Consider the following 24,841-nt stretch of genomic DNA (forward strand, 5'->3'; position numbering starts at 1 on the left):
AAACAAAGAGGTACGGCCTGCCAGAAAGGAGGAGGAGGTGTGTATGGGAAGGGGGTCAAGTATTCTGATATTTGAAGAATACTCCATCTCCCAAAGCCTGCTGTCACAGTTATACCAACCCAGAGAGGGTCTGCTAAAGACGCACTGATCATAAAGATTGCATCTGGTCATCCCAGGGATGGCACTGCATTCCAAGTAGAGCCATTATGACCATGAGCAGCACTGCTGGATTAAGACCATAAAAACCTTTTTTGAATTCTGGACTCAGGGAATGAGATAAGACTCTCAGAAGTAAGAGAAATGACTGAGAGCAGCTGTAAGTGAACCAGACCCCCCAATAAAAATAGGAAGCAGAGTTCTTTGTCACATCCCTGCCCATCACGCAGACTGCCTGAGCTGACTGTGTGGTACCACACTGGGGTGTGGGAAAACACAGTGACCCTTCTCACTTCTCCCATGATTGTAAGACAAATTCACAACTTACTGAAAGTCAAATAAACTGACATAACTGAATTCCTTCTGCCGTGCAACACTATTTTTCATGGCTGACAAGATGAACTGAAAATTATCCCAAGCCCTAGATATCAGAGATTCATTCCAATCTATCAGTAAAATGAAGGACTTATTAAACCTAAAAAAAAAAAAAAAAATACTGCCCCTAAACAAAAGGCAGGGAGGAAAAAAGTAACAGTCAGATTCAGATACCTGGCACTAACCCTCTCTGAAACTTCCTCCTGATGATCCAGGTGAAAGAGGCGACACTTGCACATGCACTCCCCCATGCACTGCGTGCTCCAGATTGCAAAGCATGTTCCAAAATACTAGAGAGTAAACTAATTTTTTAAACCCAAAATAATTTCTGTGATTTTTTTTCACTGAAGTAGGATTTACAAAGTCTTCTGACAACTGCAAAATCGTGACTAAATTTAGAGAGCATGTTTAAATGGACTAATAATATACAGATGCTTTTGTTGCCAGGAATCTATTTTGTAAAATAACATAATTTTAAATTCTAATGTTAAAGCTTTCATGTAAGAAGAGTTGCATTAGAAAAGACACAAATAAATTACCAGCACGTAGTACACAGGAATGTGTAATGGTACTCTTGTTACACAGTGTGAGGGAGTTCTGAAAACGCTGTCAAACTTCATTAAGAGGAACGTTATGCTAACTCAAAATTACTAAAACATTCCAGGCTTTTTTGACTGTCCTATGCAATAAAGCAAACCTATTAGCAGTACATTATGGCTGAGATGGCAAGAATTTGCTAATAGTTTCATGCTGATTAAGCAACAGGCAGTAAGCGGTGCCCTGCGCCCGCCACAGCGAGCACAGCCCTCCCCCGTGCTGCTGAATTATAATTCCATGCTCAGCACTCAGCGGATCAGCTGGAGCCACCAGCCTTTAGAGAACATTCCCATTGAAACTACAAGTATAATAAAGTATGGCAGCATTATCTGCCGAGTTGTCGGGGGGGAAAAAATGCTTTAAAGTACATGTATGTATGCTTGAGTATACAGTAATGCCAAGAGTATTTAGTAATGCTCAGCAAATGAAGCTGCTTTTGAAAGCTGATGGAAAGCTGGTGTTTATCTGCAGAAGACACAGATGCAATGGAAGCTGAACTTCCTGGGAGTCTCCAAGAGAAAAATTAATTAATAATTAATGTATTTAGAACTACTGGATACACTAATACTTTCCCATTGATTTCTATGTTGTTTTCCAGCGAGATTTCCATTGAGCTCATATTAAAAGGTGAATTATGCAACTGCAGGCATTGTAGGAGCTCTGGGTTCCAGGTCCCAGGAGGGTCTGTAGAGTAACAGTGCTGAAAGCTGATCAGTCCACTGCCCAGAGAGCCTTCTGCAACACTGCTGGCAGTGTCACAGCTTATTCTGATTGATGACTGTTCAGATTTTGCTGTTCAGCCACATCTAGTACAACAGCTGTATAAAAGATATAAAGCTTACTGGGAAAATTTAAGTGCCTGAATAGGCTTTAGGCTTACATTACTCCAAACGCTTTTGTCTTCACAAGAGCAGCAATTGAGTATGGAGGGTGATTAGCTGTATCTCCTAAATAACACTTAGTGGAAGCGTTGGAGCTGTGCATTTTAGATTGCCACTGAAATGGGGGATTAGAGGACCAGCAAACAATCTGGCACAGCAGCAGTATAGCAATCAAAACAAAACCTCCAGTGAAGCCTCAGGCTTCAAGATGAGCCTTGCAGCCATAAATCCCCTCAGAGGAATGTAGGGAGATGCTAAACTGCTAAACTCTGCTAAGAACACATGCTTTCCATTTCAGCATATAGATTCATCTATTTTGAGCAGAAACTGAAGTTTTATGCCCCCTTTTGCCACGGCAGTACAGAGCTTTGGGCCATACTGGCTGGCACACCATCACAAAATGCACCTAGTAGCTGCAAGAAGTTACAAGGATCAATTTTTTTTAAAGTCACTTGTCGTAAATCATGCTTTCACTGATATTCTTAGCATACTGCATTAACATGAGAACATCTTTCAACATGAAGAAGATTCAGACGAAGCAGCTGTTTTATACGGTTTTAATGGCTTTTCATAGGCTTTTTTCTCCACGTAAAACTTCCTTCAATAAAGACTGTAGCTTAGAGATTATACAAAAGCAATTTTCCCCACATTATTCTAAATTTTTAGGATATTTAAGCAATTTCAGTTAACAAGTAATTTTAATTGAACCATTTAAAAGATGAAGACATCATGCTTCCACTTACTCATTTATCTTATTATTAAAATAGATAATCTAGAATTTTATTATTTTAAAAATCAAAATTCATTTTCACCTGGCAGATTTCAAACAATAGTCAACACATTAGACTTTCCTGTCTTTAAAACCCACTAGTCCCTGTATTAGATTATCCTTTATTAAATCTGTATTCAGATCCAGTATCCTTTCACATGTTTACTGTATAACACTGAATATAATTAGTGGGTTCTACGACAGACAGCAAGACTTTTTTACAAGGTGCAAGACAAAGTCACTGCACAAGGACTTAGAGAAGAGATTACAATTCCATTTCCAAAAGGAGTCTTCGGTATTTTAGGACACTGCATTTCTTTGGAATCCTCCCTGTCTCCCAGTGTACTGGAATGGGACATTCAATGGCCTGCCTGAAGCAAACAAACCTTAAGGATGGGAAAAATACTTAACATTAAAATTAATCTATTTTTTTCCAGTACTTTGCATGTGTTTAGTTTTTGAAACTGCTCTGACCAGGAAAAATTTCTCTGCTTTTGGCACTTATGGAAATGAAGTTCACAGCTCCACTAGAGAAATATTTTAAAACTGAATTCCCATTGTAAGTTAGGCTCTTAACAGGCTGTTTATATATTGTCACCACCAGTATACATAAGTACTCAGCTGTTTGGTTTGCATGTTGAAGTTTCTAACTAAAAAGATAAAAATCCCACATATATTGGCATCTGTCACTTATTCTGGAGGGGAGAGAGATATAAAGAATTAAGACAAAATGTCACAAGGCCTTCTAAATTCCCAGGACACTGCCTCCATTCTCAAGACAATGTACGTGCTACAGCACACAAGCAAAACTGAAGTTTTGTTAGGGCTGCTTGAACCCCCTCAATCTCATGTATTTTAATGACTTAGGACAAAGAACATCACGTATAACATTCTTTCTCCTATTACATCATGTATAACATTTCTTTCTGGTAATGAAGGATAAAGTAGAAAGCCAAGTCTCATGCCAGAGAAGACATAGAGAGAACATTAGGTCAAGACTTCAGTCTAAAATTTTTCCTTGAAAGATGTAATAGGATGAGCAAAGTAAGTGTTATCAGTTAGCATATTTATATGAGGTGTTTCAAATATTGAGCAGAGCAGGAATATTTTCCTCAGCAGCTCTTTAAGACCACACAAAAAGAAGCCTGTACATAATTATGCCACGGTGCTTCTAAGATATTTTTAATTTTCAACTTTTAACTGAGCTAGAACAGGTTATGATCACTCCAGTTTTAACACTGGGATTCTGTTTTCCAAAACTATACTGAATAGCAGGAGGAACATTTTTAGATATATATCCAACCCACTGTGCCTCGCTTAAAGAAGTTAGAGATTTTTTAAGATCACTCCCAAGGGCTTTTTAAAATACTAAAGCCAAGTACACAATTGTACAGACTTTTCTCAAAATCCCAGAAATACTCAGCAATAGACTGTATGTACTGCTTACAGCAGAATGAAGCAAAGCAATAAAATTCTCATGGGAATCTCAACCAGGTTGCATCTTTTTTTCTCTCTACCACTACTGAAAATAGACGCATTTGTTCTTTGACTCTATTTCTTAGTCTGTTTCTCTTTATTTGCAGACAGTTTGTTGGCACCCAGTGTAAGGACAGAATGCATGAAACACTCAGCCATGCATTTCTGCAGTTTTTCTTCCCCTTTATTTTCCTTACACCAGCAAGAATCTTCCATTTTCAGTAACAGCTATTTCTGCAAATCAGTATCTAGAAAAAGAAGTATACCTTTGTCACTGAATTTCATGTTTCAACATGAAAATGCTAAAGTAAATCTGCAACTACCACTTTACTTCAATGAATATTAAACCAGCGATTTTTGTTTCAGATGGCAGTTAAGAAGATATAAAAAGACTCAGCGTTTGTGGAATTTTATTTACTTTATAATTCTGAGGCTGCACTCAAGCAGATCCAATCATACCAAGGACAACACAGAAGGCTGGCTCAGGGCTCAAATCACCATTGAACATAATACTTTGAGAAGCAAAGCAGCAGTTTATGGACAGACAGTAATGATGAGAGCAGGATAAGCACACAGAATTCCTGAGACCATCTATGGGCACAGAATTTAAATACAGCCCTACAAGCTACTTTCCCCAGAAAACTGTTTGCAAAGAAAGAATTTGTCAGTGTAGTACCATCTCAGCACAATGTTCACTACAATTGTTTTAATGAAGAGCACACCAAAGACCTGCAGCAGCTGGAAAGAGCTGGTTTACAGGCCCCACAAATGGCGCACAGGAAATCATCACACCTTAAGTTTGGACTCAGTCTGCTGAGGCTTTAAAGATTCACAAAACCAGAAACGAAGAGTAAGAGAGTTTAGAGCAAGGTTTTTAGCACGGGACTTGGGATTTGGATTTTTCTGTTTTTCCATAAAAGAAAAAAAAACACAAGCCCAAGGACATATCCAAGTTTTGTCCAACTGATAGTTACAGTAGAAATTTACGAACTAGCAAAAAGCAAAAATGGATGCAATACAGTTTTTACATATATTATTAACTGAAAAGTAAACAAAATTTAAAAGTAAAATTTACACCTTGGTGGATCACAACCCACAACCTTGTGAAACACCGAGACAGGTCACTCCTTGAGACTGAAGCACGGAAGAATAAAAAGGAAAAGTCATCTCAGGTTTATCTTCCCTCGCGCGGTGCGTCTCCTCAGGCAGCCACATCAGCACGACCCTTCAGGCTGGCGAAGGCAAGAAGAACGAAAGCCAGGGCGGCTGGAGGCTGTAGGTTTTACTGAGGAGGCTGCAGTGGGCGACTGAAGGGACTGCCGGGGGCACAGGCGAGCAGATGAGCTCAGGGGGTGCAGGGGAGATGGGCAGAGGGTCAGAGGGACAGCGCTGTGTGACCACCGAGACCCCCGGAGCCCTGGCAGGGCCACGCTGCCTCTTCCCAAGCTCCTGCTCCCTGCCTAAGGCAAGGCAGCCACAGAGCCTGGCTGTGGAAAGCCCTCCTGGGAGGAAGCATTGCAGTCCTCTGGCATAGCTCGTGGGCACAGCACCATGGGGTAACACATACTACAGCAGGAAAAGCACAGAGCCTCAGGGAAGCATGAAAACGCCATTACAAGTTGGAGTGCAGCACCTGGCAGGGATGAACACCATAAAGTCACAGCCAGGACAAATGGACTTATCTGGCTGACAGAAAAAAAGACAGTACTGATGAGTACATCTCATGAAGTTATGAGGAAGCTTAAAGTTAGTTGTCATGCTATATGAGGTGGAAATCAAGATCAAAGTGCTATCAAGAAACAGAACAGCTGCCCTTGTTATAGCTCATATATACAGAGAACGTATGTATATACATATATACCCACACACATACATAGTCCCCTGTGCCTAAAGCAGAGGAGAGTTATGCATGACAGACATCTATCAGCTTTTCCAACTGGATCCAGTGCCAAGCATGTTGATAAATCTTCCGTGGTGGGGGCTGGGGGGAGGAGGAAGCACCTTCATTCAATTTCAACAGGAAAAGCAGTCAAATCAAAGTCACTCAAGAACCTCATTTACTGTTAAAACACTTTACTGCAGGATAAAGCTTCTTCTAAATACTTAGAAGCCTTAATAGTTATGTGCAACACTAACGCTTTGGTTGTACCATGAATCATTTCCAAACAATATCCTGGTGATCTTTCAAGCTCTCTAGAAAATAAATGTGCGTGCAATATTTCTAGACACCTTGAACAACCAGTTGAATCCAGAAAGTTTAACTGTATTTTTGTTTTTATCAGACATTTTATTACAGTATTGCATAAGCACACTTGTTGCCTGAATCCCATCACATCAGTGACAGTAAAAAGGCAAGTGTGTCCTCAGTCCTTCAGATCTGCTGACTTTGCAGCAGACTGTGACTATTCAGGCTGCCATAAAGGAGTTACTTACAGGCTATTGACACACTCATCACAACACTGCCTAGGCCAGCACCACCACCTCCCTGCACCACTGGAAATAAATATTTGTAGAGCCAGGTGGTGATAGAGAAGCAAAATGATTCAGCTGAACAACAATCTACAAAAGCAAAAGATGGCAACTGTGTACACTACACACCAGCAGAAAGCAGACATAAAACTCTGCTCTCCAGCACTGCATTTAAACAAAATACAGGGAAGTTACTTAATTTAACCAGATGATCTGAAGATCATCCAGAAGCCTCAGGTAAACCATTTTAAAAGGGAATAATTAAAACTGTGTTATTTAAATTCAAAATGTAATACGTAATTTCAGATTTAAAATAGAAGTCCCAGTTTCTAATCATGATTTTGATTATAAGCAGACAGTGAAGCCAGATAATTTGGCATCAAAACTCAGCATAAGCAATAACCTAAATTCATTCAGACAGCTCCTCAACTTCTAGCTTTCATTTACAAAACTTATCAGATGGAAAACTAGAATGAATTAAAATACAGACTCCAAACACCTATGCCAGTCTTCACAGCATCATTGTACACAAGCTCCAAATCTCTGTCAAAAGAGTTTTCAAAGACAGGACAAACTATTAAAAGATGGGAGGAAATATACCAAAATAAAGGTTGCTTTTTACTTCTCAACAATCCCTCAGACATTTCAGCAACAAAGAGCCTAGAAGTCAGGAGTCCTCCACATGCAACACTAAATGTGCACCCGCTCTCGTGTGAGATTTTTGCAAAGCCCTCACAGAACTGTTCCATGTTTCTGCTTGGGTTTTTCACCTCTTCTACACTGTTTTCAGCACTATTGTCTCCATTTCAAGATGAGAGAGGCTGCAACTGCATGTTATTTAGAATACAGAAACACCATGAAATCTGCATTCTGCATTTTTGTTTTGTACCATTTCCTACTACTGACACTGTCTGTGCTTGTTTGAATGCCTCTCTGCACTCACCTACCACACCACCTTTCATATCTACCAGAACAGAACTATAATCTACTAAAAATCTGTCTTTCCCAACAACTAGGTCAGAAGTCCTTTTAAGATAGGCTAAATTCAAAATTGATACAAGTATTCTAACAGTATGTTGGTCCAGTTACTCACGATCACGGAAGTCATTTGAAAATCCTCAGTTTTCACTATCCTGAAAGACCGTTTTGTCCAGAAGCATTGTCCTTAGCTTTAGAACAAACTTCACATAAAGGCAAAACCCATTTGTCTCTATCATTTTTAAATCAAACATACCTGGCACAGCACGTCAGAGACATATCAGCTGTTTGGGTACTAGATACAGACAGATTTTGCTTTCTTTTTTTTAAGCACAAATGTCTACTATTCCAGAGAACTGCCTAAAAAAAGGAAAAAAGCGTTTTGCATTTTATTCTACAGAGTCATACGTTCCCTGATGTTTTGTCACACTGCTGTGAAACAAATGATACTTTCTTTAGGATTCTACAGAATAACAGCACCTTTGTTCCATAGGCAAGCACTGCAATATTAAACAACTGCCTAGATTGTAACCAGGTAAAGACATAGCAAAAGCAATTGTTTGTACCCAGAGTTATGGGAGAGAACAAGATATGATCAAATATTCTCAAAACAGTTGCAAGCAGAGTTTTACCTATGACAGTCTTTTCTGTGTCTGGTGGTTCCCTACTTCGAATGACAGAAGCACTGTGAATGAGAAAAAGCAAGTCACCAGTATCTCCAGCTGCTTTCAACTTAGGCAGCAGTGAGACAGAACACCCATTCCTTTCCCTTGGGCTGTTTTCCTGTTTAAGCATTTACTCCACCATCCCTAAAGATTCTGTCATCACCCTGCTGAGACTGGCACTTGGTACAAATCCAAAAGAAAAGGCAGGTGGGACAGCATGCACCAAAACTCACACGCTGCACACTAGAAATTGCGATTTTCTAGATAAAACCAGAAAAATCAATTCCATATCATGACTTATTCCTTCAGCAGTGCAGCTTGAGCTTCATTTGAGCTAGAACATAATTCTACCAGGATAAAGGGCATAGGTTTATTCATCAGAATCAGTGCCTTCAAAGTTCCATTTCATCATTTTCTGCATGAAATTAGGGTAAATAGGGGTTCAAGAGTCAAAAGACAGTGCTGGCACTTGCAGAATTTTATCAGTGCACTAGATGTTTGTTTCACTCCTGAAAGCACAACATAAAACTGCATGAACCAAGTAGATCTGCAGCTTACTCAGCTGAGCATTTCAACACCAGTATTAGAACAAGCCAGTCAACTAAAACCAACCTGTCTCACACGTTATGATTTTCTGACAACTGCCTCACACAGATAACACCCGTGCTTGCTGTTTATTTTTTTAAGGAAGATCAAGCTGATTTGCAGCAGAGATGTTCAAAGGAGCATGTCGGGTATGGGCTGTAGGCAGCACTAGTGGCACACACGGGCTGCTCATTTTAGGGCACCTAAATCCAGAATTACTCATCTGGACCGAGAGAGAACTATCTGCAACCTTACATATTACAACTACAGAGACCAAGCTAATCACAAACAGCACCACTGTGAAGTGAAACTAACCAGACCTGTCCACACAGCGTAGGAAAAAAAAATACAGATACACAACACCACATAAACAAAACCAGCCAGGAAATTCCCTAACATGATCTGTCCAGAATCTTTGAGTTCTTAATGTAATTTAGCAAACATTTCAAGCTGTTTACAAAGTTCTAGCAGCAGATATTTAATTTCAGAAAAAATGTATTAAATTAATGTTTTTTATAAAACTACTTAAATTACAATGCTTCTAGTTCCCTGTCATTGGAAGTTATTCTTCACCTCATTATAATGTGCATATTTCAGCATTTAACATCATTAGAGTAACAAATGCTGGTTTTAAGTTAAGAGATTAAAGGATGGTACTTAAAATATAATTTCAAACTATTACATTATACGTATCACCATGAATCTGCAAACATGTTCAGCTTTATTAAGAAAAAAAATCTTGCATACTCCCTTCATACTATCAAATTATTCATCTCTTGGACAAGTAAATGAAATTAAAAAAACAGCATGAAATTTCTTATTGTAGAAGCAAACTGATTCTGTGTCCCACAAAACAGTGATAGCCATTTATTTCAGAGGTTTAACGTTTGACCAGCAAGGCAGTCTAACACTAATGATCTGCCACCAGTCTTTCAACTAAGTGACAAAGAATGCCAAGATCTCCAGAAGATACACTCTGACATCCACAGAAACACAAAATATTTTGTTTCCCTGCCTAAAAAGTTACTGAATCCCAGAGAAATTGCAAAGGCAAGACAGAAAGAGCTCTTTAAGATCTTTACTTCTCAGAATTAATCAAAGCAAAACAGCCATCCTAGTGGTAATCCCCTTTAGTGCTTCACAGTTTATGCAATAGTCAATTACTAAAGAGGATGAAAGACAGAACAATCTTTGCAAATAGGTCACTGTCTATATTTATAATGATTAAAACCAACCTGCTGCTAAAAGTAACTTTTAATAAGCATAAAAAGTAACATTAAGACAGTGCCATGTATTTACTCCTAACTACATTCTATGCCTCCTATGACAAAAGAGGAGGTAACATGAATCAGAAACAAAGTTATTTCCCATAGGTCATGCATTAGCATTGCCAAAAAGCAGATTTTAATTTCTGTCTGTAATGACTTTGTTCCAAAGTATCATCCTCAAAGATAACACCTAAACATTCTTGACATGATCTCTGAACTTGCCCAACTGTCTCCCTGTCTGCACACCTTCTCTCTCAAAACTTGGTAGGAAAGCAAGCATTGCCCAGGGTGCTTTCTAAAGACCACTTTGAATGTCGTCTTCTTTTGCTTCAGCTTTTCCTGCCTGTTTAGGCATGCCTGAACATGTAAGTCATTTTTTTTTCTTTACTTCAGAACAATTACTCAGGTCTCTGCATCTACTGCAAACTGCTCAGACATCCTATCTGCTTCTTTCAGATGGGAAAGTCCATATCTGCTAAATAATCACTCTTTCAGAACTTTCCTTCTTCCCCACATCCTTGGCCTCCCTGAGGAGTATTTTTGCTCCTTCCTTGGGATCGGGAAGAAGAAATTACACCATTTTCCCAAAATTTTATTGAACTTCATTGATTCTCACAGCTTTGAGTGCCACCATTGCCTCAGTGATTCTTACACCCAGCTGTGCATTCACTCAAACCATTTCATTCAGTTCCAATTCGACCTGCAGTTAGTCAACACCAGAGATTTTAAATCTGGTTAAATGGAAGCTTGTTTCCTCTCAAGCCCTACTTCTTCTAATTATCTCCAGCTTTCCTACAGTTCAAGTCCATCAACCAACATATGGTTCTTACAATGCCTTATCCACCAGAGTGGCAACCAACAGCTGTAATTTCTTTGCATAAAATGTCAAGAATGTTCATTATCCAGTCTTGATGTTTCTCTTGACCAGACCCTTTGCTTACATCTTCATTAGTAAATACTTCTGCTGACACTGCCAACTCTCTGTCCTTCACATATTTCATTTGCTAAAAAATCCTTCCTTTATGCACTACTTTGGAGGCTCTGGATCTTCCAGTATTTCCACAGCCAGCAAGCCTATGACTTCAAGACTGTACAGTTGCAGAACCTGCACTTCATTACTGGAAAGGAGGAGGAGGATAATCTTCAGGGAATAATGTAACCACTTCTTAGAAAGATCTCACAAGAGAAGCATTCCTCTGTATCTCATATATTTGTATTCAAGGACAGCGAAAACACACTGAAGGTCAGGCTAAAACTGAACACTATCACCTCAACACCACCAAGAAATTTCTTACATGAAGGTAATAAGGTAATTCTAGCTTCTAACCTTTCAAATTCAAGAGAAAACACCTGTAGCTTAGAGTTTATTATAATGCAGGCTGCATAAAACTGAACTCCACAGCAGGCAGGGGAGGGAGAAGCAGTCAGTCTTGTGAAGTGAAATCCTGTTTGTGCGTGAAAGCCAGGAACTTGATGTTCTCACTACAGACTAAGAGCAATAAAAACAGCTTTCTGAGCCATTAATTTCTGCACAGCTGATTTCTACTAAACAATGCTCATTATTGAAAGAATTCTAAAAAAACTGCCAGGCTGTTCCAGTGAGAAGGCTGGCATTCTGAACATCTAGACTGAGCTAACGGTGACATCAGTTCTACCACTGCTTTAATCCCCACGGCTACTAAATGTCAAACATTTTCATTACATTTAAAGAGCTTGTGATTACACACGATGAGATTAAGTTACAAAATAAGGCAAACTGCAAGGCACAGCGAGTGCCCTCACTCTTGTTGCCCAAGATTCTGATAATTGCAAGTTCTTCAGTAACATCAGTCAAACTGCCAAGCTTTTTCCACAGTCAAAATGTGGCATTTTTAGCATTTGTTATTCTTAAACACTGTAAAAACTGCCTCACTTCAGACCTCCCATAACACAGTGTCTACAATACATGCGCTGCTGCCCCACTCAAATACAAATTTATAAATCAGTTGTAGCATTGAATAAAGAAAGTATAGTGGGGAGGGGGGAGAGGAGAGAACGGTGAAAAGATTAAGTGTCACTGCATCAAGAGGCACAAAGTCCAGTGGAAACTGAGCTGCAGGCCATATATTTATTATTGACAAAAGACACCCATGTAATATTAATTCCATCTGCTTTAGAGAAGGAAATGCATCAAATTATGGTCAACAAAGAAGAAGGAACTGTCCTACCATGTAATATAAATTTTAATGGGGTAAACTATTTAAAGTAGGATATACTTTTTAAACATTCCTCGGTATTTTCATAATTTGTTTGGCAATTGATTAATATGGCAGTAACATGCCAACACACGCTTTCTAAAATAAATATCTAGTAATCACTTTATCGTGCCAAGTTCCAAGTGGTTCATATCAACTACACTGAGCTAGGACAGTGCTGTAAAGAATGTGCAAGGAAGCTCATGGATTCTCACACTGCATAAGAAAGGCATCACTGAAGAAAGAAATTAAATTCAGTCATCCTATTCATTCCATATTATTTGGGGGAGGGGCAATGAAGTTAAAACTAACATAAAATATACAACTATTAAAGACAAGATGACCCACACCTATAGAAACGCTGAATATCAAGAATGAGGCCAAGAATATAGTAGGATATTGAAAAGCTACTGATTCTGAGTATTTCAATAAATATATATACACACAGTTTAAGACCCTGTAATTCACCAAATCAATCTTTTATCTTTAAGATCTTCCCATACTGACTCCTTCCTTAGCAGCTTTGTCTTCATTGTTTCTTATTAGCAAAGTACTGATTCACAACTCTCAATAGTAAAACTTTTCATGTTGAAAGTTAGCATCAAGTATGATTTGAGATCCTCTGGTACTCTGAACACACGCTGGCAAGTGGGATTTACTGTAACAATCAGTTTTTATCCACGCAAAACCAGTTTCACACTACAGATTAAGTTCAAGAGTAGGGAGCTTCTAACAGAATTTAAAATAATTTAACACATCCCTACAGAAAGATGGGGGAGGCAAGTGTGAGGTGGGAGAATCATCTACATTCACACACATATATAAATATACAACTATGTGTATGCACACGTACATCACTGGTTTAAGAGCAAACCTGGATTACAATAGACTAATTAACTTGGTTACCCGTACCAGAAGTGACCTGATTAAGTCAGAGTTCTAATCTTTTGATGGGGGTGGGGGATGCCCGTTAAAAAAAAAAAAATTAAGAAGTGAGAAAAACTGCTTTACCAAGGACAAAGGCCGTCAATGCTCAGTTTTAGCCTGAAGTAGGAGTATATCATTCCTGAGATTCTTCCATACTAATTAACAAACTCACATGTTTTGAGTTTCAATCCAGAGTAAAGTTGTGAGAAGCAGAATTGTCAGGGCTGACTCATTAAAATAGTCTACAAATAAAATTACCAGGCCAGAAATCAAACTCCAAGTAAATCTTAAGTGCAATTAAACCCACTAGGACATTAATTTACAGTTCTTATATAATCTATACACACTTAGAGAAAACTGACGGTAACTAGCACTATTATTTCACACAAGTCAAGTCGTGAGGAGTTACAGCAGTAGGGTCCCTTCCTCTGAAAGAAAATATAACCCAAACTCAGTGTCATATTAAACCAATCTTAATATGGAAACACTATTGTTCTTTCTTGAATGTTAAATCACAGAATAATGTAAATGGAATCAATTCCCATAGCACAGTAATTCTGCAAGGACTAAACACATCAACTGTTTCGATTTTCATAACAATTTCATGCTGAGAGAAGACATTTTTATTTAAACAATTGGAATTTTTTGTGAATTAGTCTCAAAACAGCAGCAGACAATTATGGCAGTAACAAAAGAAAACAAACCAGACACGGGGGCCAGTTTTTAGCCTACCTGCACTTGTTCTGTGGAACTACTACTGAGTTCATCTCCGGACTCTGAATCTTGGTGAATTTTTTCTGAGCCTTCTCCTGCTGAATCACAAGATTGTTCATGCAAAAAGCTGGTCTTCTCTATTTCCAAGAACTCCGAGCATGGGAAATGACCCATGGAAATGGTTCTAAACTGATTTGAAACCTTGGGAGATTGCAACTCATTGTTAAGTTTTCCATTGTTCTGGGTAAGGTCCAGACTCAAACCAAAAGTTTGACAGGGGCTATTGTTGGGTCCCAGATTCTGATTGGCATCTCGAACTAAGCAAGACACTTGAACTGGGGAAGATTTTCCAAAACTAGAAAGCTCTGGTGACTTATTCACATTTTCTGTTGATCTCTGTAATCCATGGGTCAACTTCAAGGTGTTATTTGGCAGCATGCTTGCCTGCTTCACAGGTGGCATCAGTGCTTTCCGGGGTATTTCCTTCACATACTGTGCTGGCACATAAAAGGGTTTGGAATTTTCGTCTCTTTTGACTTGCCACCAATCATCATTAGTCTTTTTCACTAAGATGTATTTCTCCCCTTGCTTGATTACAATTTTCTTGTCCTTGGCCTCATACTCATAGTCATACTCCACTTGAATGTAAAATTGTCCTGGAAGCATCTTCCCACCCTTATCAGCCATTTCTATCGGAAAAGAATTCACCTTTTCAGACAAAAGGTAACCGACATTCTGTTTCAGTGTTATTTTCCTGTTAATGTTCAGAGCTGTAAGGAAAAAAAAAAAAAGTATATGTAATCAAGTGGCTGTTTGAGAGCACTTTGGAGAAAAATAACATTTTAAAAAATCCTGCCTATTCAATTCATATCAACCTTAGACTAATTGATGGGAAAATACAGTATTTTCAGATAACTTTCTCAGTGTTCAAATAGAAAATCAGTAGAACAATTTAGGTCACCAATTTAACTGTTGTATTCACACAAGCCTCCTGCTATCAAGTGGCTCATTAGCTTCATTAATTAATTAGTTATTGTTTCTATTACTGAATAACATTGATTGATCATTGGGGATTTGGTGGGGGGGCTGATCTGAGTCAATCTCTTGCTTACATATAGGCTTAATTTCTTTTTGAAACTCTGTTACTACACTAGTTTTAATCAAAATATTCCAAAGAAGACTTATTTACCTCACAGAAGAGCTGATCTAACGAAATGTTTAGGGACTAGATCTCAAAAGGCAAACAAAAACCTCAACAGTGACAAAGCAGGACTATGAACCAAAACAGGTAATGGAATAATACTTGAAAATTCTGAAAAGTACTTTTCAGCATCTTTACAATCCAGACAACTGCCACTGCATCCACACCCACGAACAAATTCTCTCCATTTAATCATGTAGCATCAATGCCCAAATTCATGGGTGGGTAAGCATTAGTCTTGCCAACTTGCACTGAACACAATATAGTAAATTAACATGAAAGGCAGGATTTTTAATCTTGAAAATCAAAGCATGCAAGATCTCCATCATTCACAAGGAACATAGGAAAATTCAAGGAAAGTGCTGCCATATTTAATCTTATAAAGATTAACAAACACATCTTTTTATTTTTAAATGCATGTTTCACGAATGAGAAAAGTTATGTAGAAACTTGCAGCTCTGCAAGTTAAGACTTTGTGATGAGATTTGGAGCCTTTACCCTGCCACAGAGTGGAACTAATGCAATTCCATGCAGGCACACACACGCAGAGTGAACTCAGCTGCTAAATGGGACTAAGGACAGAAATAACAACAGAAAAGAACTTCTGGGGAGATCTAAAACAGAAATCACTAAGAATTGTTCAATTTTCTTTTGCCAGTTCTGTTATTTGATCTAAGCCTTGAAAAAAGTACATTTGCCACATAACTCAGAGACAAAGTAGAATGTAAAAAGCTAAAGTATTACACCAAGACAGAAGTGCCTATCTTTAATCTGTGTCTCTCTCCCACAGCCCATCTTCTTTTCCTTCCAATAAGCATTTCTTACAGGTAACTAGGAAGCCACCACCCTTTTCAGGGCTCCAAACAGAATCACAAAGTCAGATTTACAATTTTATCAAAGACTTGACAGAAGGAATGATGGTACCACGTTCAACAAAGCTGACAATAGGAACACAAAGCAGTAGAAAAGAATGCCAGGATTCTGGTGTTTACTCTCTACCATAAAATGGTACGTTGACATTCAAAGTCTATTTACAGCCTCAGTACAAAACAACTTGCTTACCTGCTATTCTACATAAATAGGTGTTTTTAAGTGCAGCTCTACAGTTGTTTAGCAACAGCAGCAAAAGGTAAACATGAACAAATAGCAGCCATTCCCACTCTCTTTCTAGTTTTGGAAGCTCTGCCGTGCAAAAGCTATTTTTGTCTTCTTAGCGAACCTGACTCCTTCCAACACTTCTTCAAAGCTGCTACCAACCCCTTTCATGGGTTCCAGGTCAGACACCAGAAAAACGCAAGTCTTACCAAGCCGCAGTCTACCTCAAAGCTCTGTTACCTCAAAAAGCTGAACCACTGGACAAGGATCCATTCAGAGGCTCTTTCTCCCACACAGAAACCAAAGAGAGAACATAAGCCTCTGGTTTCCCACAGGGCTAACAAGTGTTTGAAAGCTTGGATTTTTCATTGCTCTTTTGCCAGTTCCATATGACTATTTATTGAGAATGCACATTTAACGTTTTTTCAATCAGAAAGGTTCAACAGGTTGCATGTTATGTTTAAAAAAAAACCCACAAAATTTTGAATAATACAAGTTAAATAAAACAAACTGCTACAAAAACAGCTCTACCCACTTTTGAAGTCAGTTTAGCAGCCTAATCCCTTCCCAAAAAATAACAACAAAAAAGAAACAACAAAATTAAGCAGCCCAATTTTTGGTCTTTCATCCAAGCTGCAAAATTATCAACTCAATAGCAAACATTTGGTAATGTTGAACATATGATTAAAGATAGACAGGCTGTGTTCAGCCAGAACACTAAAACAGTTTTACAAACAGATCACATCATCAGGATCGAGCAAGGCTCTAATGCTCCTCCTCAACCCAAAAAAGCAAGAAATATGTACGGTATAGGGTGGGAAATGAACCCCGTAGATCAGCAAACAGCTACCAGGGCCTTAACTTCATAGATTCAAATGCATTAATTTTTGTTTTGCTTTAATTTTTTTAATGACACACAGCTCTTGTGTCACAAAAGGTAGATTGCCTGTACTCTCTGTGCAACAGCTAATTGTAATGCCCCTTCATGAAGCTGTCTCATGGAACACAGTTTAAAGAGCCTTGGTCAAACCTCTGCTGTAAGGGGTTCACATCAATGCAGGTGTGAATGCACAATACTGACACTTGGAATACTGACTTCATTGTGCTGCCAATCAACAACTGAAGGGATACGGCTGGACAGTCCTCGTAACCTCACAGCATTTTTTATTCCCTACCATTTACCTGTCATGCTGGAAGGCACCCACGTTGGTAAAGAAGGTTGAATTACTCCAATTAGAGGACGATAGGTATGAAAAATCATTTACTTCCACAGAGAACATCTGTAAGCTTTCACACCTTAAATGAAGTCCCAGTATCTGATTGAGAGATTAATAACAAATGGCCTCACTAAGAAAACCTATTCATACACACCAAAATACAGACTCAGACCTCGCTTTCCTCCTGGTGAAGAAAACCCCAATCGCTACTGGCAAGTGATCTAAGGTGGGTGACGTCCCCACGGGGACGCACAAACCACCATTTCGCGGAGCGCTCCCGCTGTCCCACGGGAGCGGAGCCTGGCGATGACAGGCACGGCACCGGGTGCGGCAGCCGGTGCGAGAGAGGCGAGCAGGGCTTTCACTCGACACCGGGGCACAGAGATCCCTTCGGACTCCGGCTGCCGATGGAACCGTTCCCATCTCTTACTCAGCTAAGGCTGAGTAAGGCTGGCAACCCCGGGTGTTCGCAGAGGTCAGCTCCTCCCTTCCTCCACCCCTCCGCCCGCGGGCGCGCCCCTGCCCCGGCCGGCCCTGCCCCACCGGCTCCTCCCGGGACCGGGCCGGCCCTGCCTGCACTCAGGGCTCTGGGGAGCTCTCCCCACAAGCAGGTGCAGACGCAGCACCAGGGGTTTGGCATGCCAACACTTGCCTCTAGCTAGGTTTTTATGTGTGTCCCCACAAAACGAGACCGTTTTTATCTAGACCCGATGTGACAGCTCCAATCACCCTCAGCCAGGCAGGGTTCGGAGAGCTGTAGGTCGGCTCAGAGCTGAGCCTTTCCTGGAGCAACCTAAACCCTGCAGCTGCACCCTCATCTCCGCACAGCATCCAGTCTTAACTACAGGATGATGGTCTCTCGATTGATCCTGAAGGCCAGGCAAACGCTTGAAAGAAGCACAGTCCTAAGACACGGAATCATAAATACGATCACAGATCATACACATATAGTATGCTCATATTTTGTATGAGATATGATCAGCCCTATCTTCAGCAGTATCCTAGAAATCAAGACTCCCTCACACCCTCTCTTTTGAAATTATCAAGCACTGAGCATTTACCTCTCATCTTCCAGAACCTGGTAACTGAGTCTTGGGAAATGACCTAAAATGCTTTTCACGATTTATTTTAGTTTCCTCGGGGGGGGGGGGGGGGGGGGGGGGGGGAACCCTTACTGGAGATAGGGAATTGTTACTTACTTTCTAATACAAGCAGATTATAAATTGTTAAAAATGCCACTGGGTATTAACAGATTGCCTTAAATTTCTTTGTGTGACCTTGTTCGCAGCGTCCTACAAAGCAGCAGCAGTTGACTTGTGTAATCTTTTTCCATTTTCAGCATCAAACTTCACCCACTGAAATGAACCCTTCCGCAGCGCTGATACAGAAATAAACTCAATTATGAAGGCTAAATTAAGATCAATTCTTAACAGTTCAGGCCAGATGAGATACCCTGGCTACACCTCAATAGATTCCATGATTCTGCTTCTCTCTGGGCAATTTTCTTAGGGGTTCAAGCTGTATCTGCATGACCAGTGCCTGGGAGACTGGTCCCTTGTCAGACTTCACCCCTATTCGTACCTTTATTCCCAAGGGGCACCACTGCTTGTCCAGCACACCTAACCCCTCAGCCAATATTTTCATGCAGACCAGTCTTCACGGACGCCTGTGAAAGCCACCCTCTGCCAAGCGTGCATTTAGAGCATGCAAAAGTTGCATGCAAATAGAGGCGAATGGAAACAACATATATAACCAAAACAGAGACAACTTACAAGCTGTATGAAAACAGGCTTAGCCCTTCACTCTCTCCTCAAACACAGTTAGAAATCGAGCACTACTTGCAAGTAAACTACCTACCCGGAGCTCACACGTCTTTAAACGCTAGAGGCATAATAAGCAACCATTTAATAATTGCCCGTGACTCAGAGCACTGAATAAGCGATGCATTTTAAACAAGTGTCAGGACAACTTTTCAGCGCCGCTGCAGCCCCCTCCCCCCCGCACCCCCGCGAGCTCCCTCCCAGCCCCGCTCGCTCCTCGGTGCGGGCTTTTGTTAAGTTGTTGTCTGCGAGGACTGGCTATAAATAGCGCGCTAGAGCCGCCCCAGCCCAGCCACCCCGAGTTGCCGCGCTCAAGTTCACGCAAGGGCGGCAGATCCCCCCGGCCCGGCGGGGGCGCCCGGGAAGGGCGGCGGGGCCGGCGCTGCCTCCCTTTGTCTCCCGCAGGTGAGCGGGCGCCGCTCGCACACGGCAGCGCGGGCGGCCCGGCCCCGCCGCCCCGGCAGCGCGCCCCGCGGCAGCGCCCAGGTGCGGAGCTGCCTCCGGGCGCCGCCAACTCGGCGCTCCCGGCGCCGCCCGCGGAACGGAGCCGCCGCCGCCGCCGCCGGGGGCAGCGCGGGGCGGCGCCGCCCGGAGCCCCGGCGGGCGCGGGGGGCGCTCCGCGAGGCGCTCCAGGAGAGGGAGGGCGGGAGGGCGGCACCGGGGGGCTGCGGCCCCGTGCGCCGGGCCGGGCGCGGACGTGCCCCCGCGGGGCCACCCAGCCCTGCCCGACCGTCCCGGCGGCGGCAGCAGCGCCGCGCTCGTCCCCGTCCCCGTCCCCGCTCTCCCCTGCCCTGCCCGGCGGGCCGAGGGCGCGGCGCAGCCACCCACCTGCCGCCCGGGCCCCGCTCCGGCTGCGGCGGCTCCGCTCCGCTCCCGCCGCGGCCCCGGCGAGTCTCGGCTCCGGGGCACGGCGGCGTCACCGCGGGTCACGTGCCGGGGCGGGCCCGGGCGGGGGTGGGGCGGGGGCGGTGCCCGGGACCGCCCGCCCCCCGGTGAGGATTTGGCGATCGCACCGGCCCGTCCGGCCGTCCTGCTGCCCGTCTCACCCTGGGCTGCTCGAGTGCTCCGGTGCGCCTGCTGGAGCGATGCCAACAGCTCCTGACTGACCTGGTCCTGAGAAATAGCCAGGCCTTTCTGTCCCCGGTGAAACGAACAGAGGGAAAACAAAAACCAGGCACCTTCCTCACTGCAAACAGGGGTCGGTCTGACTGTTTAATACACAATACCTGTAGAAACCGCATTTTTTTGATAGTTGCCCAAAGAGAAATAATAAGAAGTAGTCCTTGACATTTATTTCGAGTTAACTTCCTTGGCATCTCTTACTATACTAAAAAAGTTTTCAAGCATTGTTTGAAAATATTTAGGTGGCCTTCATGGTATTTCCAAATTGTAAGTAATCTTATCTTTCTCTTTGAAAAAGCAGTATCTAGTTCTCTTGGTTGCAAAGATAACCTTGAAAGCATGGACTGACTGTAACTAATACAGTGGCATCTGAATGAATCTACAAACAGCCTGAAACAATGGCACAGAGATGTGTAAGCTGTCTGCACGCTATTAATCTAATGAAGGGTAATGCTGGTCTAACTTCCTCTTTGACTATTTTAACAGACGGAAGCAGGAAGGAGACAGTAAAACCATCAAAAGGTGGAAAGAACAGGTTTGCTGAGGGAAGGACAAGCAATGGAAAAGACCTGAGAAGCAGGCAGCAAGAGAGAGTGAAACAGACTTTAATTGAGGAAAAGATTAAAACATCAATAGGTTTAATTGCACATGTGGACATATTTTCATACGGAATTGCAATCCATCTTGAACTTCCAATACTGATATTTCCTTGAAATCTCATATGTGTTCTGCAACAAACATGCAAGACAAGTAGAGAACACTGAAGCTACCTTGAAGCTTTTTGTCTATCCTGAATACTTGTGAGAATGTCCCCTTGACACTAAGGATTATTTGACTTTGGGCTGTCTGTTCACAAAACATAATTATTAAAATTCTGTTGGTGTTGTAAGGTTGATAACACTGTCACACCCACTCGTTCAGCAGTTATTCACAGTCTGGAAAAAACAGACTAGACAGCAGCATTTCTATTGTAAGGGAAAAAACATCTTGTATATAGAGGTCCATTATTTATCATTAAAAGACAAAAGAAATGTGTAAAAGGACAGTTGTTTTTTATTCATACTCACTCTTTGTAAATTACACATATGTGAAAAAGATATAAAGTATTTCTTGGATGTTTCTGTCTAGTAGGATTCTATCTGTATGCTCAGTTTTATGGTAAAAAATAATATACTTGGGACATTTGGGTACTTCTGAACAAGCTGACTGCATTTTACCTGCTGACATGCCTGAGGTGTATATAAAAGCATCTCAAAAATCAGTCATAGTAACCACATTGTAATTATCGTTCCTTACTGCCAAGGCTTCACTAGAGTGCTGCAGGATACGGCATTAGTGATTCAGTCTGAGGCACTCTTCCCTCTGAGTCAGGGTTGAACCAATGGTCCCACATAAGAACAACAGGCATAATAGAGCTGAAGGTGCCAGAAGATATGTAATTTTGAGTCCCTGCCCAAGTGCAGTCATGAAAGATTCCACATTACAAATAAACTGTCCAGCCCAAGTTCCACTTTTAGTATCTGTTGCGTATTCTGCCTAGGAAGGATTTCTCTGCCATTTCACTGGAGCAGAAAGAGCTAAAGTTCACAACCTTTACTCACTGTGACTTGTTTTTCCTGGAGGTGGAGGAATGCTGCCATACTCATACCTCAGATGGGACTACATGTATTATATTAGTTGGAAATATCCAGTACACGTATTGACCTCACAAATCCCAGATTGAAAGAACTGCCAACTAGAATTGCTTTATGTAGTACATGAGAACTCCGATAGAGAGTACAGGACTCAATTCATGTATCTATTGTGTTCTGATTGTTCTGTATCATACCTTGGACACAACGACATCAGTCTCTCTCTTTGTAAACTGATTCCTTATGAAACGTCAGTGTTTGAAGTGTCTGTCTGTTCTATTACACCAAGCCTTCAAAACCTTTGTCCAAATTTAACTGTGTTTGCCAAAAGGGAGTTCCCTTAAAGGTAGTTATGCTCCCACAAGGTCTGTGGAAGCAGTCAGCCATACAGAGGTGGAGAAGAATCCACATTAAAAAGTGACATTATAAATACTGCAATTGTGGAGAAAAAGATGATAGTTACTACTTATGATAAAACACAAATCCATAGAAAACAAGCTTCACGGTTCTGAAAATCCAGTCTTGAAAAAATCTATTTCTTGTGTTTGAATCAGACATAGAAATGTTGCTTTCACTCCTCAGATTCAAAGTTCATAAATACTAGCATTACATGTATAAAAAGCTGAGCCTATTCATTTTGAAGGGCAAATTGCCATTTTATTTCTTTTCTATTTTTTTTCTTCTGAGTCTATATCAAATCTCTGCAAGTTCAGCTGTCCATTATTTTATGCCTCAGTCACAGTAATTCTAGATGTGTGTCATGTTTTAATTAATTAGAAATGCATATCTGAGAGTGGCTGCTGCCATCCTGTTACTCATAGTGCCAGAACTGGTGTTAGGTAACCAGCAGAAATGTGCTGCTGAAAACGTGATTGGTATTAAATCTGGGTTGTTTATTCATTGTTTGCCACCCCTCCTTACCAAACATAATCTCATTATGAACTGTGTTGATTCTTTCTTTCGGAAATGACCAAGAAGGCAAATACAAAAAGCTTTGTCACATCTAACAGGCAGATACTGCAAATATCCACCTTGCTCATTTTGCTGTTTCCTCAAGTTTTCACTCTTTTTTAGAGACCTTTTCTCTTTTTAGTCTTATAACCTCAACAGAGATATGCTCTTGAGAAACCATTCTGAATTTAGACAAATGCACTTATTTCAACAATTTTTTTTGTATAAATAGAATATCTTTTTATTTTATTTTTAATACTACTTACAAATGTATTTTTTAGAATGGTTCAACTTGCCTGATATAAAACACATTACCTGGGGCATCTCCTGTGTACTCTGCTCCTACTCTCAGTTTTTTGACAGCTTCCAGCCTCTCACCTCTATCTAAAAATACTCTTACCACCTACATGTAGACATACAATCAATTCCTTCTTTCTGTTCTTTCTCAATGCTACAAAAGCACTTTTTCACAAAGTGCAGATGCTGTGGGCTTTTTGCATGAACTTGTCAATTTACTCCCTGTCTCCTGACTCAACTAATAGATGAGCCTTTTTTATTTATATAACTATGCATTATGAGGAAAATCAATTGACAAGGGAACAACTAAAGTAAAGAATATAGAAAAAGGAACCCAGATTCCTCACGAGTTCAGTGAAGAACTTCTTTCACCATGACACTACAAAGGAATATCTGCCTTAAGGAGGAACTTTTATCCAGAGTTCAGAGAAGATTATTTGTTTCTCTGTGTAAAATCAGCAAGGAATTTGTGAAATTTTTCCGTTTTGCCAGCAGATTATTTTTGCAAATCGTATTAGGCAGAGTGGACAGTGGCCAACACACAATTTTTCACTCTGTTCTGTTTGTTAGCCACATCACCCTTGTGATCTTCAGTATTCATATCTATCTCAGAGCACCCAATGGAAGCTATAACAAAAATTCAAACATACCTGTTGTTTTTATTTGCAGTCTCAGTTTGCAAGTGAAGGACATTTTTTTGCAACTATCTGATTGTCAGCCTTACTAAAGAACAAAATGAGATTTGTTTTGGACAAACTGATCTTTTGATTCTGCTCTTGCCAAGACCTGGCTCCCTACTCACCTGTGTAGTTAAACTGTTTATCACTTTCCTCTTCTCGAGCACAGTATTCCAAACCACATCACTTCTGTTTGGAGCACTAAAATATACCTCTGAGTCACAGAATTAAATGTGGAGAAAGGTAATGAATAATTTTCTGACTGAATAGCTAAAGCCTACAGTAGATGAAGGCAGACAGTTCTTTGTGCTGCCTTGACTTAAGACCTTTACCTAAGCTAAATCTTAGTCATCTCTGCACAGCTAGTTGTGTCTTGATCTCAGCATGGTTTGAGCTAACAGGCAATTAATCCTTTAAATAGTAGTATCTATTTTTATAAACGTATAATGAAAAATGTTCATATTCAAAGGCACAATGTAAATGTCCATTTATACCATGGACAATTAAAGATAGCCCACATAAGTGTCTTTAATTTATAAGTACCTTGTATGTTTTCTAATGAAAAGGAAGAGTTGTTTATCAACCATTGATAAACACAATCAAAATAATATACAGCTTTGCAAAAAGAATTAAATAAAACCTAGTGCGTGAAATGTTTTACTCATGTTGAAGTCAGTTTTATTGTACTTCACCAAATTCAGGCTTAGAGAAGATTCACAGGGGAGTTTCTGGTTCC

At 40.8% G+C, this 24,841-nt stretch overlaps 1 protein-coding gene across 11 annotated transcripts in view; it reads right to left on the reverse strand.

The window, feature by feature from the left end:
* Window positions 1-20,337, reverse strand: part of ARHGAP12 (Rho GTPase activating protein 12) — a 75,286-nt gene extending 54,949 nt beyond the window's left edge. For 6 of the 11 annotated variants that reach the window (XM_066199973.1, XM_066199966.1, XM_066199949.1 and 3 more), the window contains exons 1-2: window positions 20,256-20,337; window positions 14,113-14,864 (exon numbers count right to left, since the gene is read on the reverse strand). In XM_066199973.1, the coding sequence (XP_066056070.1) occupies window positions 14,113-14,781 (669 nt within the window). In that variant the 5' untranslated portion in view covers window positions 14,782-14,864; window positions 20,256-20,337. Of the gene's footprint in view, window positions 1-14,112; window positions 14,865-20,255 lie in introns of those variants that run through there. The other 5 variants (XM_066199923.1, XM_066199912.1, XM_066199895.1 and 2 more) reach the window with 1 other exon arrangement.
* Between the last annotated feature and the right edge of the window lie 4,504 nt (window positions 20,338-24,841).

This window comes from Chamaea fasciata, unplaced genomic scaffold, assembly GCF_029207755.1.
Source record: "Chamaea fasciata isolate MVZ Bird 193981 ecotype frontalis unplaced genomic scaffold, bChaFas1.0.hap1 SCAF_1, whole genome shotgun sequence".
Lineage (NCBI taxonomy): Eukaryota > Metazoa > Chordata > Aves > Passeriformes > Sylviidae > Chamaea > Chamaea fasciata.